This window comes from Anarhichas minor, unplaced genomic scaffold, assembly GCF_050575085.1.
Source record: "Anarhichas minor isolate MPS153535 unplaced genomic scaffold, ASM5057508v1 ptg000027l, whole genome shotgun sequence".
In the NCBI taxonomy this organism is placed as follows: Eukaryota; Metazoa; Chordata; class Actinopteri; order Perciformes; family Anarhichadidae; genus Anarhichas; species Anarhichas minor.
In genome coordinates, this window is record NW_027466473.1 from 21,025,092 (window position 1) to 21,043,127 (window position 18,036).

The window sequence follows — 18,036 nt, forward strand, 5'->3', positions numbered from 1 at the left end:
TTTATATTGTGACTTTGTTGTTGTAAACATAACTGTTGCTGCTCTATAAACAATATGTATATATTTTAAATATGAATTCTAATCCTGTTGTTTTAGAAATTCTATATGTGTTTTTAAAAGCAATTATTTAGTCATGTAGCAGAGTATTGATAAGAGTTGTATTCAAATCCTTAAGATAATTACCGATACCTGAAGGCCACCGTACTTCTCCAACATGCTTAGAGAGGGAGGGTGTGAGCAGAAGGATATTTAGTTGGTCGCAATTATAGACTCTCTATATAAATCTGCAACGCACCTCTAGATGCCACCAAATCGTACACACTTGGCCCCTTTAAATGTGAGCGTTATCATCGATCTGCTCGGGAAAAACCGTCAGCATTTCCAGCTTATAAGCACGTGGTTTATTCTTTCCCCTCTGCACAGAGTGGAAGGTGTGAAGGGGTTAAAAGATCATCTCGAGCAGCAGATTTCGGATTCAGCAACGTTTGCTCGCTCCGCGGGCAGCGCTGGCTTTCCCATCCGATATTTAAACTCGCTGTGGATTGTGGGAGTCGAGGACACTGCCCAGGCTTGTTCCCGGAGAACCGGAGACATTTTTCTTCCTCTTTTCCCCCCCCCTTCCCCGCTGTGTTTTTTTTTTTGTAAGTAACCATAAAAAACCGGGCTTTGCACACCGTTGCGTCGTGTCGGGCGCGGTCGCTTATTCTCGTCCGAGCCGTCAACGTTGTCATTTATGTGTGTGTGTTTTTACGGACATGGAGGCCGAGGACTTGCTGGAGCTGACAGCCGGGGAGGGAGGGGGAAGGAGGAGCGGGCAGCTGCCGCCGCTCAGCCGGGGTTTATATCCACTCGAGAGACTTGAAAAACAGGATAAAAATGCCCTCAGCTTGTCTTGACAGCTGGATATCTTCACCGCTAGTGTTGTCGCTTAAGTCTTGATAGAATAAATGTACATGTGCGAGACGTCCGTTGAGCTGTTGACATGCGGAAATCGGTGTCCAGCGGAGAGAGAGAAATGCCCAGAGAGACGGTTTAAACTCACCTACACCTGTTCGGAGTGGAGAAATGCCGCAGATTCTGTATCTTATTATTTATCTTCTTACTATCTGCTGGTCCATAACGTGATTGGTGGTTTATGTTTTGACACTATGTATCGTGTGAAATTCAACCATTACAGCGTGATCAAGGAAACAGCCGGGCCTTTTGTGGTGCTAATTAATAATCAGTATCAAGACAGCTAATTGATGTCTGCATCTGGTACAATTAAATATATATATTTTCCATCACAGGCGGTTTTACTTTTCCATAACATTATTTGGGGAAAATATAGCGTTTTACTTGAATATCACCATCAATACATCATAGCATATGAATATGCAAATGTGCATTTAATAACTGACCATTGCGGTGATACCAGGGTGCTAATGGCTTGTTATCAATACAATGATATCCGTACCCAGCAGCATTGCTATCTGTGACATTTAACAGGCTCTGTGGTGTGACGGGGATCTTGGGTAATCGATATTAGGCATAATAACAACAATATTATGTGATATTGTATGTGGTAAGAGCTGGGTGTTGGGATGTAAAAACTATTCAGGATTGTATCAGCTTTTGTTTTTCTGTTTAACGCTGTGGGGTGAAAAGGGAAACAAACCTTCAAAAAAGGAATTGCATTTATTTAGTTGTTAAAGTAATTTAGAAAACAGAATCCGTCCATGAGTGTGATACTGACAAGTGTTACCCATCTGTGTTTTCATTCAGCAAAGACAGAAAGTACAATTTTAGTATGTTTTCAGTGTCCGAATGGATATCGAGTGCATTTTAGAAAGATGTCACACCAGTTGCACTCAATATCTCTGCGTATTCATCTACTCACCGTAAAGGAAGTCAGCCTGGTTCAGATTTTTGTTAATGGGTGATGGTCTCGGTGTTTCCCCTGCAGAGTCTGACACAGGCAGCGGTCTCAGCAAGATGTCGAGCCGAGGAGCAAAGAAGAAGTTGACCAAGACGTCCCGGTCCTCCAAGGCCGGGGTCATCTTCCCCGTAGGACGCATGCTGCGCTACATCAAGAGGGACCTGCCCAAATATCGCATCGGGGTGGGAGCGCCCGTGTACCTGGCTGCTGTCCTCGAGTACCTCACCGGTGAGATTCCTCCGATGGCGAGAGAATGACGAGATCATATATTTGTTTTTATCGTGCATTTTCATATTTTGTAGTTTTAAATGATGTCTTTTACTGTTGCACCATGTTTATTATCCCGCACCAATCACAAAGCAACGTGCTTGGCAATAAACAGTTTCTGATTCTGACAAAATATTTAAAGAAACGCACACATTTCTTCTTATCACAGATGTTCATCAGGCTGTCACCTACTACAACAACAACAACAGCTGATCCGCAGTCTTGTAATGATTTATTTTGACCCAACTGTAATAGTTTTAGAATATAAAGTGATGCCGGACAGAAAGTAATGCAACCAAAAGAGACACCTGAGGAACTTTTCCCACTAAAACGCCAGAGATACGAGGACGAGATGAAGCATTATAAAGACGTACGTGTTTTCAGAGATCCACTGATCTGCTGGAATTATGTAAAAGGGACCACGTGGAAGTCTATTATTGAGTTCACCTCAGCATTCACAGGCGTGAACTGTTTTCCTAAACCTCGGGTGCTCGATGATGTTTATTGATGATATTTTTTGTTTTTCACCTATGCAGCTGAGATCTTGGAGTTGGCAGGTAATGCAGCCAGAGACAACAAGAAGGGTCGCATCACACCACGACACATCCTGCTGGCCATCGCCAACGATGAGGAGCTGAACCAGGTCAGAGCCCTGCACGTATCTATAAAACCATTTCATGTTGCATTTAGTATGTAAACGTGATGATATGTCACACCTATTTCACCCTCTGAACCCGAAAAAACCTTCGGTAGGATTGAAAAGCATGTTTGTATCAAACAATTGCCAAAACTACACCGTTTCACATAGCCATAGGCTGTACAAACCGTCATTATCGTCAGATTTTCATCTTTCAGACGGTCCTTGAACACGTCATGTGTCACAAAAAGCAGCCAAACGAAGCTTAACATTTTTATATTTCATCAAAAACTGCAGGCTGCTGATCAAAGTGCATTGAGGAGAGGACAGGAGAGGTTGTAAAAATGCCTACACCGGTAACACTTGAACACACTTGAAAACATGTTGAATATATTGATTCCAGTGTTTTCCAATTTGTGTTAAATAAATTATCACAGAAATTCAATTTGCACTTTAAAAAAAAAATAAAATGATTTATGACATTGTAACTGTATTATTCTGCACAAAAGATATTTTTGAGTTCTCTCTGCTTCTAGCCATGGTTGTGCTGTTTCCATGGAGGTGCAGGATTTATACATTGTAGTGAAAATCAAAGCCACAGAGAACAAAATCGCAACAAAACTGCTCAGAGGATTAAAAGTTCTTTATTTGCCTTTTGTCCAATGCGTGCACCAATTTTCTTTTGATTTATTTCTTACCCTCCAGGCACTGACCTTGTCTTCTTGTCTCAGTTGCTGAAAGGTGTGACCATCGCAGCGGGTGGAGTCTTGCCCAACATCCATCCGGAGCTGCTGGCTAAGAAGAGAGGAATAAAGGGAAAGCTGGAGATGCCCATGTCACCCGCCCCCGAGAAAAAACCCAAGCCGGTCAAGAAATCGGCGAGCAAGAAAATGAGTCGGAAAAAGAGGGGAGCGAAGGCTAAGGTACTCTTCTGTTTGAACAGTGGTGATTGGGGATCTACACTCGGTATATCTGTGGTCCAATGTGGGAAGTTGAAATTGGAAGAAAGAATGGAGAAAGTTAAGTATTTGTTTGGCCGCTCAGCAGCACCAGAACCATTCAGTTGAACCACTTAACGGTAAGGTTTTCTATCTGTAACAGGCAGGGAAAAGTTGAAATAATACCCGAAATCTAACTAACTAGCTTCAGCATTGATACTGTAGCTGGTCCTGACCTCTTAACCTCCCCACAGAGGGTACCAAGAGACAACAATACTCTGTCCTACAGAGGGTCTGATAGCGTCGACATGCATTCTGTGTTAACAGAAGCAGGGCGAGGTGAGCAAGGCGGCGTCGGCGGACAGCACCACAGAGGGATCTCCAGTCGACAGCTTCACCGTACTCTCCACCAAGAGCCTCTTCCTGGGTCAGAAGGTCAGTTCTCTCTCTGTAGAAATAGACAGACATGTCTGCGCTAAATATATTATCAACCACAGGTGAGTCTGTGTTGATTCCCAAGAAAAACCCCGAAGAATTTTCGAGTTTAAAATTGTACATTTACAAGAACAAACGTGGATATTCTTCGAGATTATGAAGTTATAAAATTGTTAGATTAAAGTCACAAATGCAGTTATTTATCCTGAAGTTGTGTTCATGTGCTCAGGACGGCCTCTGAGCGAGGCGAAGGCCCTGAAAGATTCCTATACACGTTTTCTTTCAAGTTCTCTCCGAGTTATTTTTTGAACATAATACTGATAACAGTATGAATTGTACTGTATCCTCATGTTATTCCTGTTAGACATTTTCTTTCAGATAAATCCTAAAGATTACTGTTTTCTGTTGTTTTTTTTTGACCTACAATGGCCTTAATATGCCGTCGTACTATTGAATTATTTAAGTTTGGAAAGAACAGATACCTAACTCATGCCAGGCTAAAATAAGGCTGATAAATAAGTCAGAGTTCTAGACACGTGTTTGATAACTTACAGAAACATGAAGTAAGACGTTCATAGATACATACTGTGTACACATACAAGGACTCTCTTTTTTTTCTATAATGCCGTACCATACAAATTAAAAGTGTAATATTTCAGAAGTCAAAGGAATAAGACACCTTCTAATACCTGTTTCAGTCCCGGGATCCTATCTGTGTTTTAGAGTAAACGTGATATGTCATTCTTGATAAGCAACGAGATCAATCGGATGATAAAACTGTAAAACCAAAGATATGTTTTGTATGTTTCTCAGCCACAGGGTTTTTAATCAAAAATACTTAAAGACTACAAACTGTTAGATCTGTCATCGACATTTCTATCATAACTGAACCAGATTTAAGAGGTGATAATGTTGTAATGAATTATCTGTTCTGTCTCATAGAAAGAAACCTGTTTGTGATATTTTGTAATGGAAGTTTCCATCCCGCTGTACTTCCTAACGGGTCTGCTTTGATTCACCAGACTTCATATCGTGGCTTTAACTGTAGTAGCAACCACGAATGCCGTGTTTGTCTACTGCATCTCAGATCCGCCAGATCTGGAGGCTCCCCTCGCTTCGGTTCTGCTGAGCACACAAACCTCTTTTTAACCTTTGTTCCTTCTTCTTTTGAACTGCAACATGGAAGTAAATTTGCCTTTTTTTTTTTTAAGTGTCAAGATCATCAAGACCTGAAGCTCATAAAAATAGATCTGAGTTTGAAAGACATAAGGGGGAGGGGGGGGTAACATGTAAAAGAATGAATGATGCAAGAAGTGTCACTGATTCCCTGTAGTAGATGAATAATAATTGCTAATTTATTATGATTTTGGCTCCTGTGCATAGTCTTAAAAGTGGTAAATTTACTTCCAGAGCTCAACATTTCAGCTCAGTTGTGACTTTTAAATGCTGCTAATTTCACTGCATGCTTTGGTCTACTGTGCATATGCTAATGATGTATGATTCAACACCGCTGACCTGCTGTCACAGTTAGTTTTTAAAAGATAAACACAGATTCCTTGGTTGTGAAAATATGCTGGCTCTACACGCTGTTTTGCCCCGCTGCAGTGGCTCGTTAGCGGCCCTCGCTCCTTCCTCAGAGGCAGACCATTAAATAACAAAAAAACAACAATGACAAAAAAAAAAGAAGGTCCCTCAGAAGGTCTCCAGCAGAACCTGAGTCCCAGTGAGGAAGTCAAGCACAGTAACACACCGCTCGCTCTCTCTCGGGGGTTGTCCTCTGCAACAGCATCCAACACAAACTACCCACGCTAACATTCATTCCAGCAGAATGATGATTAATACGGCTGAATATCCGAGACATAAGTAACAACTGCAGGCTGTTTTTCACACTCTATACTTAACTCGGAAAGATAAAGATAAGGTTGAAAATCTGCAAATCTTCCCCTTTTTAATGTGAAATCACACTGCTCGACTGTAACAATCGACTACGACACACTCAGTCACAAGTATTTGTGTGCAGTCATACTTTCTGCATTAGTAAAATGGCTCAGTGCTTGATTGTGTAGCTTACACAAACAGTTTGCGGCCGCTGTTTGGAAATCAGTGGATGAAAATCAAAGCAACGTCCACTGATTAAGATAATGAACCCATGAAGAGAAAAGCGAGTCTCTTCTTCTGTTTTATAGCCTCAATTACCACAGCTGCACTTCTCCTGCCAAAGTGTTCAATCTCAGTCACACTCTTTTAAAATCACTGGTCTGTTGTCAATGCTTTGTTTTGGGATGATTTGGGTGAAATATGGTGTTTGTGCAACAGATAACTAATGAATCTTCGACTCTACTAACAGGATGTGAAATATTCTTAACATCTAGAAGGATACTTTGACATTTCAACTTTGTCGTTTTAGAATACTCCCCTCGGTCTTGGTAAAATTGCTGGCTTCAAACTAAATAAAAGATATAAAAGATATATATTTGGATTTGTCTTGAGTAGATGGAATATAAACTGACATTCAATAGGAACAGCAGGACTAAAGGGACGTTGCAAGACATTTAATACGTAGCTGAAAAACGACAAACACTCGTTACGCTCTCAAATAACTGCAAACACAGCTGCGTAAGATTAGATCCATTTTTGACATGTCACTGAAGGAAAAGCACAGGTATGAATAGAACAGAACCATTGTTAATGTTAGTAACACCTGTGCTTTTCTTACTATGACAAGTCAAACTGTCTGCTGCTTCTCCAACATGTTTCTGTTGCTTAGTTTCAGCTTGTGACTCATGTCCCTCCTGCTTGAAGCCATTTGTCTGTGCGGTCCTAATTATTCAGGCTCTTTCCATCGACATTTTAAATAATTTAGCATTCACCAATCAATGCACCTGCAGGCCTGCTGTCCTATGTTGACCTTGTGTAGTTGCCACAATTTGCTTTGAAAACGTACAAAATGAAAGCGCTGATAAAGCAGTAGCAGTATAACTTTTGTAGCAGTGAGTTTAGTTGCTTGTGTACTCTTGTACAAAGATTGTAGGCTGTCAGTCGACATTTAGACATTCAATTGTACACGTCACTGCACACAAATGCATCTAGCATTCACTCACTGTGTGCTTTCAGCTGTAGTGCCGATATGTCATCAGAAAGTCAAGGTATCCCTTTTTTAAGCAGTGGTGTGAATCTGGTTTTAATTGCTTTGCTTCCTCCCCTCTTCCTTCCTGCTCTCCCTCCTCCTCGGCATGCCTCCCCCCCCCTGCTTACCCTCCCCCCCCCCCCCCCCCCCCCCCCCCCCCCCTCCGCAGCTCAACCTCATCCACAGCGAGGTCAGTAACTTGGCTGGCTTTGACGTGGAGGGGGTCATCAGCCCCACCAATGCTGAACTTGAACTTAAAGATGATCTAGGTGAGCCCCCCCCCATCCTCTCTGGTCCCAGTTTTGAGATTTAAAATCCTTGAATGTTCAAAAGCTCGATAACGGCTCCTAAATGATTCATTTAGAAGAGAGATATTGATTAAATCTACAATATGTGTGGCTTGGATATTTGTTTTTGGTTTAAAATCAATTGACGATCTGATGGAAAAAAGAAATATTACAAAAATCCAGGTGAAAATCGAGTGTTATTGGTTCCATCTCTGCATTTTTCTCTTCACTTTCTATAAGTGTGCTGAGCTCTTTGCAAACCCAGAATAATAAGTTTATCTCAAACATATTAATCTTTGGAGATCAGCGTCCTCTTGCAGCAGGAAATACAATTAGTTTGGACACTTCGGAACATGAAATATGTCCATTTCATTGTAAGTACATTAAGAGCAACAACAACCTCAGTCAAATTCCCTTGTTCGTAGACGCATACTTGGCGACTAAAGTGGATTCTGATTGTGAAATGACTCAAAGATTACAGTAAAACCCTGATGAAAGATGCAGCCGTTCAAAATTAATAAAAGAAACGCTGGTTGCAAAAGAAGGACGTGCGCTATGCGATCAGCCTTTGACGTCTGCTGACCTGGAAAAGCTTGTTGAGTAAATAAAACACCTTCTTTATTATAGTGTGAACGAAGAGAAAGACGGATTGTCTCTGGCAATAGAAAATGATTACATTGAAATACAAATCCCAGCAGCAAGTCGAGAATTTCTGCAGAGGCATTCAAGGATTTTGATCAAAGCGCCTCAGAGCAGTGATCCTGCTTGCTCTTCCTATCGTGTAAATGTGTTGAGGTTCATTCCAGGTTGTCCTCCTTTCAGATGGCTGTCAGACCTTTTTAAAAACATCTTTATAATCACTGTAAATCCTCGACAATGGTTATGAATTAGAGCACCAGTTTACAGAAGAAAAGCACGACATGAACCCTTGTTAGCTGCTCTCTGCAGCCAGACTGTGAGGTCGATAGCCTGGAGTTTGATCATAGAGTTATCTGCTCATTTTATATGAGCCAAGAAATCTGGACGACACAATCAGTCAGATGGTCGCTTTCTTAATGTCCCCAATTTTAAAAACTACAAAAAAATTAAAATTTGAATATTTAAAAAATGCACTCTAACATGCAATCTGTAATTCTGTGACAGTAAATCTGGCCACGGGTGCCGTCCTGCTTCCTGATTACATAATGTGACCCACCGTGTCCTCACTTGCCTCCTTGTTTCCCGTGATGCCAATAAGGAGCGCCCTCACATCTTTTCTTCCTGTTCTTCTCTTTCATCCTTTTTTGTTCTATTTTTTTTACCCACATTATTGCTCCTGATCTCTCTCACACACACTGTTTTTACCACCATGTTGTTTGCCTGTTGTTGTTGTTGTCGTCTGTAGTTGAAAGTTGTCCAAGCCGACCTTTCCATCGTGGATAGCGAAGCTGTCGTTCACCCGACCAACTCCTCCCTCTATACAGGTGGTGAAGTAGGTAAAGGAACCATCCAACCCACAGAGGCCCGTCTGCTCTCTCTCTCTCTCTGTCTCTGTCTCTCTCTCTCTCTCTCTCTCTCTGTCTCTCTGTCTCTCTGTCTCTCTCTCTCTCTCTCTCTCTCTGTCTCTCTCTCTCTCTCTCTCTCTCTGTCTCTCTGTCTCTCTCTCTGTCTCTGCATATTCCAGATAGTCTGCACTGCAGTCTGTGGACAAACATCACAGCAGCAGCAGTTTTTATCCTGCGTTGTAGTTATTTAGTAAGAATACATTTTTAACACAACTCCCTGCTGTTCTTCCTGTAAATGCTTCACTGTAGTTTATATGTGAAGCATTTACTGAAAGAACTATTTCTCTTTCATGAGCGAACACAGTCTTGAAGTGTGCGAGCAGGGACTATTTTATGTATGCGAGGAAACTCCAGCTGCCAAACGGCGTTGCAGTCCCACGCTATGTCTTCAATAAAAAAGGATAATTTGAATTTGGCAGCTTAGTGCAATGAAACAAAAAAAGACTGCTGGTTGGCAGCCGACTCTGTTTTCTCAGTTTGTAAGAAATTCCTGCGTTTTTTTTGTTTTTTTTATGCACCGAAAATGAAGAGTTTCTGCATGAAAACCAGGGTCTGGACTGAGGCAGAAACACCAGCTTCGTATTTTTACACAAATGTATCTCTGAAACTCTGAAAGCATACTGCTGCTGCTGCTGCTGCTGCTGCTTGTTTGTTGCCGCTTTTGTTCCACTTGACTGAAATGTGGGCGATCTGGGGCTCGCTTCATTTCCTGTTCCCCTCGACTGCTGGTTAGAGAGAGAATCCACCAAGTGTTTGATTGAGACGTTAATTTCCTGGAGATTCAGATTCTCCTGAGCGTCGATCACTTGTCAATTAATGAGTGATTGAATGTCTTAACTGTTAAACCACTAATGAGGCCACGGATGATATAAATAAATATATATATATATTTATATATATATTTATGGATCTGCTTGCTCGTATTGGCTGTTTTAATAATTTCATCTTTTTATCACAAACCTTTCTTTAAAGGGCTGATATTAACCTGATTGTATTTGTCTCTCCTGCCTGTATTTTATTGATATTGCAGCCAGAACATTAATTTCTCTGGCTCGGGTAGACTTTAATCAGCTCTCTGCTCTCTGGTTTCCTTTGTGGCTTCTCTGTTTAGCGCTGAGTAAGTCTGATAGAGATCAGTGTGGAATGACGTCCTTTACCCATCAAAATAAGAAGTTTAACTTTAAACATGTATTCAGACAAGTTACAGGAGCTTTTACATTTTCATATATAACGAGCTTTTTTAAAACCGACTCTTCACTTTAATTTGGGAGTGAAAGAGAATGCCCTCAGGTCCACTGCAAATAAGCCGGTATGTGAGGACAGAGGGAAGTAATTAAGGACCTCCGGCTTTAACACATTAGTTTAACCGACTCTGAGTGAGTCATTTGGAAAACAGCAGCCCTGAATCTCTGTTACTTCCTTCGTGAGACATGTTCTACGTCTCACAAATGAAGAAACAGAAACTCTGTGTGCGGCATGAGCTCAGAGAGAGAAGCCAGGTAACAATGATTGACAGCATCGTTGTCTCCATGTCTGTCTGTCCGTCTCCATGTTTGCCTGCTTGTCTGTCTGCATGACATCGCCTCTCCTCTTCCTGTCCGTCAGCAGTATATGAGGTGTGTAATCACTCCAATCCTCTCCTCCACCGACAGGCTCTGCTCTGGAGAAGAAGGGAGGGAAGGAGTTCACCGAAGCGCTGTCTGAGCTGAAGAAGAAAAACGGCCCTCTGGAGGTGGCTGGCGGTAAGTGCACAGGCCAGACGATGTCTGGATTTACCAGATTTACCAGTGAATGCTGCTTATTGTGTGGACAAAAAAGATTTGTCTTCATTTTTTTATACGAAAAGCAGAATTTGTCATTGATGCCTGAGGAACATGAACATTTTGACAAGTTCCTATTCAGACTCTTTCAAGTCCGGCTCTGCCGTTGTTAGTTTAAATTATTATTGTTTATGTAGTTCTGGCTTTTGTCAATTCAACAAGAGCCCTACATCTTAATTAATCTAATAATGATAGGTTCGTGACTGGTTTTTGACTTCATGCTGTCAGTAACAGATGGTCGACTAAGATTTAGCCACTACAAGATTGCACGACGTGTCTTATACGACATCTCTGAGCCGATTGCCTGCGATTGTATTCATTCAATCACACTATACGTCAGCGGTCGTTGCAGACCTACCTGATGGAGGTCTGAACTCTACCGAGTGCATGTTTTCTAGTTAATTATGTTTTCTAACGAGCTCGGAAGGTAAGAAGAGGAATTCAGAGTTCTGCTTAAAGACGCCTCTGCTTTGTCACAAATAGTTAAACATCTGTATCCGTGTGAGAAACGCGTAACGACGGTGAACTGGAGTGTCCTCCACAAAGAGCAACGCTGCAATAACGTCTTCTTCTGTTATCCTTCTGCTTTGGGTGACACTGACTTTTCATCGGATATTATGTTGATATCGATCTACTCGAGCACCAGCCAGCTCTTATGACAGCGATGTGATCCCGTAAATCTCTATACATATATACACACACACACACACACACACACACACACACACTTCTCTTAAAGGCTACATTTTGCTTGAATTTCCATTGTCTTTGAGCTTTTTAGAGAACCGGTGGTTATTTTGTCATCATTGACATTTATTATTGGCCATAATATCCGTCCTTGGCGGCTTGAGTCTCAAACTGCAGGCATCGGCCTTTAGAGAGTCGTATTGTTTGAGCCGTCAGATTATTTTATCCTTCAGTTCATCTTTTCTCCACTTTCTCTTTCTGTCCCTCTCTCATTCCTTCTCCATCTGTCTCTCTCGTTGTTCATTGCTCACGCTCACTTTTTCAAACGCTCCCCAGCTTCACCGCTGCTCTCTCTAACGTGTTTGTGTGGAGCTCATGAATAGATTACCAGGTGACTGAACACCGAGCCAGCGGAGCCTGTCAGGGATTCTGGGGATCTGGATCGGTCATCCCGACCAGACCTGGTTCAGAACCGCCGTCAAACAAGTGCTTCAGCATGTTTACGATGCTCGTGAAAAGTATTTGCTCATCTGGATTTTGCGAGCAATCCTCCCTATTTCTTTTGTCATATTGTAATATATGGACAATAAGAAAAACATAGAATAACGCTTGGAAGTTCCGTAACCTTTTTTGAAATTGTTGAAATTTGCAGGAAAAAAACTTCGTCATCATCATCATCCGCACACTTTACCTCTCGACCAGATCACACATGCAGTGTGACTGGCGCTCGCTCTGCCGTGTGAAGTCTCTCCATCCTCTTTGTGTGCCATCTGGAAATGAGCTCGTCCTCAGCTTTGACTCCGGTCCAGTGACGCGTTCGCTGTGGGCTAATAAAATCTGACTGGAGGCTTTCTCACTTCACAGAGTTCGAAGCTTTTGGCTGAGTTACTCTGTCTTTAGCTGCTGGTTTAACTTCTTCCTCTCGGTCTTCTTCTTCTTCTCTCCTTTGCTCCTCTTCAACTGTCTGGAGAAGTGATTTTTATTATTTTTTTTCCCAGGCCCACCTCACTGTGAGACCCTGGCCGAACCATTTTAAGCTCTTGGAGATTTGCTGCACACATTTTCCACGAAGCAAACGTGTTCTTTTAGCGTCTCAGGCCTCCAGGGTTTTGACTGGTAAATGAAGCTGAAATGGACGCGACGTGAGAAAATCCAGCAGCATGTCAGAGGTGAAGAAGTTCACTCGCTGTCTGGCTGAACAAAACTAGCACAAATTTAGCAAAATATGACGTGGTGTCTCAGAAAAGAAGCATGTTTAAGGTGCTGATCCCACTAAATAGAGCAGGGGGCAACTGTTGTTCATTTATTTAGAATAGTAATAGATAAAACATTTGCTGGAAGTTGTTGGCCTCACAGATGAATATCATCCGGTGTCTTGTCTCTTTTTGTAAGTGATGTTTAAGAATATTTCAAACAAGCAATTTGAAGATATCACTTTGGACTACATGAAACTTAAAGCTGTCCTTGACTAAAGAAGTTTTTTGTTTGTTGACTAATCGACGAGTTGATTTAATGGACAGCCCAAATTGCACCCCTCATAGATCTCTTAAGTATTCTGATTACTAAGGAATGTGCAAACAGTGCAACAGAGACATATTTTACTCCCACTAGGAAGCCTAGCACTTAAACCATCCTGACTTCTCACCAAACGTTTCTACCTGAAGAAAGTTCCCTTACTGCTCTGTCCCCCCTCCTTGTTTCCTCTCCTCTTCCCACCTCACTAACCGCTCGCCATCCTCTCTTCTCTCCGTCCCTCAGCCGTGTTGACCGCCGGCTTCGGCCTGCCTGCCAAGTACGTCATCCACTGTAACAGTCCAGGCTGGGGCTCCGACAAGTGTGAGGAGATGCTGGACAAGACGGTGAAGAACTGCCTGGCTCTGGCGGATGAGAAGAAACTCAAGTCTGTGGCTTTCCCCTCCATCGGTAGCGGGAGGTAAGAAAACACGCACAGACAGAAGTAGAGAAAACTGTTACAGTTACCATAAATCCTGAAAAATACAAAAACGCAAATAGAATTTCTTTGATAATTTTCTTTACAAAAATGAGCAAACAAGGGAATCTGTAAATAAAACGTTTTTTTCCAAGTTGCCACAAGTGTTACCAATGTTGCGCAGAGTTGAATGTTTTTTACAGGATCTGTTTAGAGTAAACGGTTTGTTTGAGGCTAAATTTAAAATGAGACAAGTAGAATATAATGTTTTTGATGAAATCCCAATTTTAAGCTTAGTTTCGGTTGCGTTTTCTGACAGAAGCGTTAGACACACATGATGTGTTCAAGGACCGTCGGAATGGTGAAAATCTGATGATTATGAACCTTTTTACAGCTTCTGGCTCTGATGAACGGTGTAGTTTTGGCGATGGTTTAAAGCAAACATGCTTTTCCGTCCCTCCAGCGGGTTTCGGGGTTCAGAGGGTTAACAACATTAGCTTGAGCGTGTTTTCAGTCTGGCTTTAGTTCAACGGACAAAAATAAAGAGTTGGTTTGGCAAAAAAAGTGTGGTTACATAAACATTTTTCGCAAACCTGGTTCCAGACCAGGAAACTGTATCCGAGTTCACCCGAACAAAGGTGATCCATACTCCACTTGGCAGAAAAGCCTTCTCACACGTCTTAATAACATCTTGAGTGGCATACTTGCATCGTCAGCAGTAAAATCCTCCCGCTCAGCATGCGTCTCTGCCCACTCGTACGTTTTTCTCAATCCTCTTTGCGTCGGTCAAAACGGGAGTTGACCTTGGTTCCCTGGTAAACACCTCCACTTTGATCCGGCGAGATTTCCACAAACATTTAGAGAAAAGCCTCAAAAACTAAACCGATGATTTGTTTGGCGTAAATAAAAACACTGTAGCGGCGTTCCTCGAGTTGCTCCATCACTTTGGTTCAGACTTTAAATATCTCAACAACTATTGGATGAATTGCCATGACATGTTGTACAGCCATACATGTTCCCCTCAGGGTGGATTACTGTGACTTTAGTGATCCTGACTTTTAATCTAGCGCTGTGATTCTGTGGCACTCCGTCAGTGGAGAGTGTCTGCGAAACAGTTAGCTAAAAAATTATAAAATTGTGCTGCATCGTTAAAAAGTGTATCTCTAAAACAAACATATTGGGTGTGACACACAGTAATAAGTTCAATATTTTAAAGTCGAAGCATTTCATTAATAATCTGGCGGACCCTAACATTTGTCTTGCGGACCCATTAGATGGCGTTTGAAATGCAGATTTTCTTTTTCAATACATTTTGAAAGAAATATCAATATTAACACCAGTATTGATGTGTTTCAGTTAGTTTACAGCTTAAAAACTGTTTAAGGACAGAGATAAAGGGAAGACTCCTAGGTGTCTATGTGCTTATAGACGATACACTTAAATATCTTTCAGTAACTGATCACAAAAAAGCTTTCTCTATGCACATGTACCGGCGTGCTGCAACAGGGTAGGAACTATTATTTTTGTACATCTCATGGAGCTGTGATGTTCCACGACACGCACCTTCAAGAGCACACTTTGTTTTGCCCACACAGTATCTTAAATTTGAACATTAGAGCGACTGAATCCTGATGCTAGCAAGAGGTCTCAAACTCTTTAGGCTACTAAAACAAATGCATTCAAGTGATTTTAAATTACGTATTATGTCTGTTGCTCTTCGGTAAATAACTACGCATGCAGTTGTTAACCCTGTCAGGAGATTCAGTGACTTAAACCAAGTAAGAGTAGAAGAGCTATGAGTAAGAATAAGTAACAGAATAGATAAAGTCTGCAAGCTGCTAAGCTAATTCATGCAGCTTTAAATGCCAAAAGCATTCAGGATGTGCCTCGTCTCAGAGCTGCTGTGTGAAAACCTGATATTTGTAGATTATAGGACACCTGCAATGCACTGGAGGAGGATTTATGTTTTGTTTATGGAATGTTTATGTACTAAAATGGCTCACGCAGGTACTGGTAATGAAAAGATGTAGCTTTTATAATAAAAACGGTTATACTCAGATTTTATGAAAGCACTTTCTTAATACAAGGGACTTCAGATGTGTCACCTCTTGTATTAATTGATGAAAAAGTAGTGTGTGCGCGCGCGCGTGCGTGTTCTTTTCTTTCAGGAACGGTTTCCCGAAGCAGACGGCGGCCCAGCTGATCCTTAAGGCCATCTCCACCTACTTTGTGGCCACCATGTCTTCCACCATCAAGACCGTCTACTTCGTGCTGTTTGACAGCGAGAGCATCGGCATCTACGTGCAGGAAATGGCCAAGCTGGAGACGAGCTAAAAGAGTTCGGAGTATTCGCCTCCCAATTTTATTTGTATTTTCGTTTGTATTTTTTCCTATATTGTTTTTAATTTCTCATTTACTTGTCACCTCTGGCGTTTAAATGTAAAAGTGCACTGCTCATTCTACGGTCTTTTAATACAAGCAGTGCCCTACAAAACGGATTCAACAAGTGAAAGGACTCACTTTAAGATTTATTCTTTATGGTATATATATATATATATATATATATATATATATACGGTAAACGATGTTATGAGAGAGAGCTGCACCTCAATTACCAGGCTTCCAGAGAAGTCTGAAGAATACGGGTTAATGCATGTAATGGCAGTAAAAACGGCTATTCTCTTTATTTTCATCTCAAAAACATAAAACACTTAATTGAGTGTGGTTTTTGATTTAAATTCTCTCTGTTGTTGACAGTACTGTGAAATGAAAAGGTAAAGTTTAGTTTTCTCTGCTTTGGTCTTCAGGAGACGTTTAACAGAACGATGGAATGAGTTTTTGTGTTGTGTGTTGCAAATTTCTGTGTTTACCTTCCTTTACACAGGCAAAAAAACGAGTTTCCTTGTGTGCTGCAGAGACCTTTAATTCCTCAAAATGTATTCAGTTAGAGAAGAACAAGTCAACTGATTCCTCTATGATATAATAATCATCCTGGTACCAGGGTCATCAGTTCATACTGTAAACCGAACACCTGTTGGTTGTCATTTACAGTAAAACATAAATTCATTTATGACATAAAATGGTAGAAATGAAGGTTTTTGCAGTGCACGAATGGTTTACATTGTGTGTTCCTATCAATGTTTATATAGACGGAGTATTTGTGAATTATTATAGAAGAATATTGGACTGTAACATTGTTTTTTTTTTTAAATTTTATAATTTTAATTGATTCCGAAAGGCACAGGTGGTTTGGAAGAGAGAGAAAGAACTAGTGAGAGAGTTGGTTTTTTTGTGTGTTTTGTCTTTGTTAAGCCATGAAACAAATGTCCTCACTCTTGGTGGAAATAGAAGCTCTCTGCTGTTGCTTTTTGGTTTGCTTTGTCATTCAGCCGCCACTAGATGGCGCCCTGTAATCAAGAATTGGAATTTCTCATCTCAGCCATTTTCTGTGCAGCAGCAGGTCTCTCCACACAGACGCTGTTTTGATTTGAATTGGGATTGACGGACGTATATATGAAGAACCCGACTGCCCTGCTGCATTTGGACTTTTCAAAAGCCTAACTTTCTTATGGAAAAAAAAAGAAAAAAAAGTTAAATGCTTTCTAAATAATTGCTACAATTGATTCTACAAAAGGTCTGTACACACTCCGGTAATAAAATACCTTTAAAAACATACATTTGTCCCGCTTGAGATTATGAGATAATTTTGTGTTTTTGCCGTCTGTAAGGGTGCTGCTAGGAACTGTAGAGAAGTGTGTGCATGAGAGTGTACAGTTTAAAATGTGTGCATTTCAATGTACTCATAAATCCATCGCCAGTGTATTAAAGTGAGCGTAACTTGAAAGGTTGCTGAACAAATGGCAGAAGGATGACATGCTGTATTTATTTAATTTGACTGAGAGGCACATTCAAAAGCCTCAGGATCTCCAGCTCAACAGGCACGTGAGTGTTTCTGAGAGCGGGAGACATCAACTCTGATCGGGTCATAGGGTCACAATTTTAGGATTGGTTTAAGACAAGAATATAGCAGAGAGGGAGCGTAACGTATATGTTCCACACTATTTGGGAAGAGTATGGCGTTGACGTTTCTGACACCATTTTCTGGCCTGTAATCGGTTACATACAACCTCCCCACACCTCGTCCCATTTTCAACGGCACAAAGATGGAACACAAGAAAGCAACCGCCAGGTGTCTCAGCACGTCGCGTCTTATTAATGGACTTCAGACAACAATGAAACAGAAATACTAAATTTCGCCACCGGTCCAACACCTTGTGAAAGTCAGCGGGTTGTTGGTTCAAACAAAGAAAAGATTACTGTATAGCTGGCTGTAAGAGCACATTTTCTCTCTTAGTAAATGGCGAACAATTTCGTGGTACCTGTGTGTTAGTGAACTGCAGAAGAAGAAGAGAAGCTTGCATTAATTTCCCTCTTACATTATTGTTT

At 41.3% G+C, this 18,036-nt stretch overlaps 1 protein-coding gene across 4 annotated transcripts; it reads left to right on the forward strand.

Annotated features, from left to right (window-relative positions):
• Window positions 1-376: 376 nt before the first annotated feature.
• Window positions 377-17,342, forward strand: macroh2a1 (macroH2A.1 histone). Of its 4 annotated transcripts, XM_076102344.1 has the most exons (10): window positions 377-641; window positions 1,946-2,146; window positions 2,722-2,828; window positions 3,554-3,745; window positions 4,088-4,195; window positions 7,492-7,591; window positions 9,073-9,084; window positions 10,806-10,895; window positions 13,419-13,593; window positions 15,759-17,342. In XM_076102344.1, exons 2-10 carry the CDS (start codon window positions 1,975-1,977, stop codon window positions 15,922-15,924), a joined length of 1,122 nt encoding a protein of 373 aa, XP_075958459.1. In that variant the 5' UTR covers window positions 377-641; window positions 1,946-1,974; the 3' UTR covers window positions 15,925-17,342. The 4 variants fall into 4 exon arrangements, with proteins under 4 accessions (XP_075958459.1, XP_075958457.1, XP_075958456.1 ...); XM_076102342.1 differs by lacking the exon at window positions 7,492-7,591 and having other exon boundaries at window positions 377-645; window positions 1,948-2,146; window positions 8,994-9,084; window positions 15,759-17,339; XM_076102341.1 differs by lacking the exon at window positions 7,492-7,591 and having other exon boundaries at window positions 8,994-9,084; window positions 15,759-17,339.
• Window positions 17,343-18,036: the final 694 nt, after the last annotated feature.

Excerpts from the sequence above, each read along its gene's own strand:
- macroh2a1 (XM_076102344.1), top strand. The coding sequence starts at position 1,975 with ATGTCGAGCCGAGGAGCAAAGAAGAAGTTGACCAAGACGTCCCGGTCC. Across the intron at positions 4,196-7,491 it reads GCCTCTTCCTGGGTCAGAAG|CTCAACCTCATCCACAGCGA; the intron begins GTCAGTTCTCTC and ends CCCCCTCCGCAG. Across the intron at positions 10,896-13,418 it reads CCCTCTGGAGGTGGCTGGCG|CCGTGTTGACCGCCGGCTTC; the intron begins GTAAGTGCACAG and ends TCCGTCCCTCAG.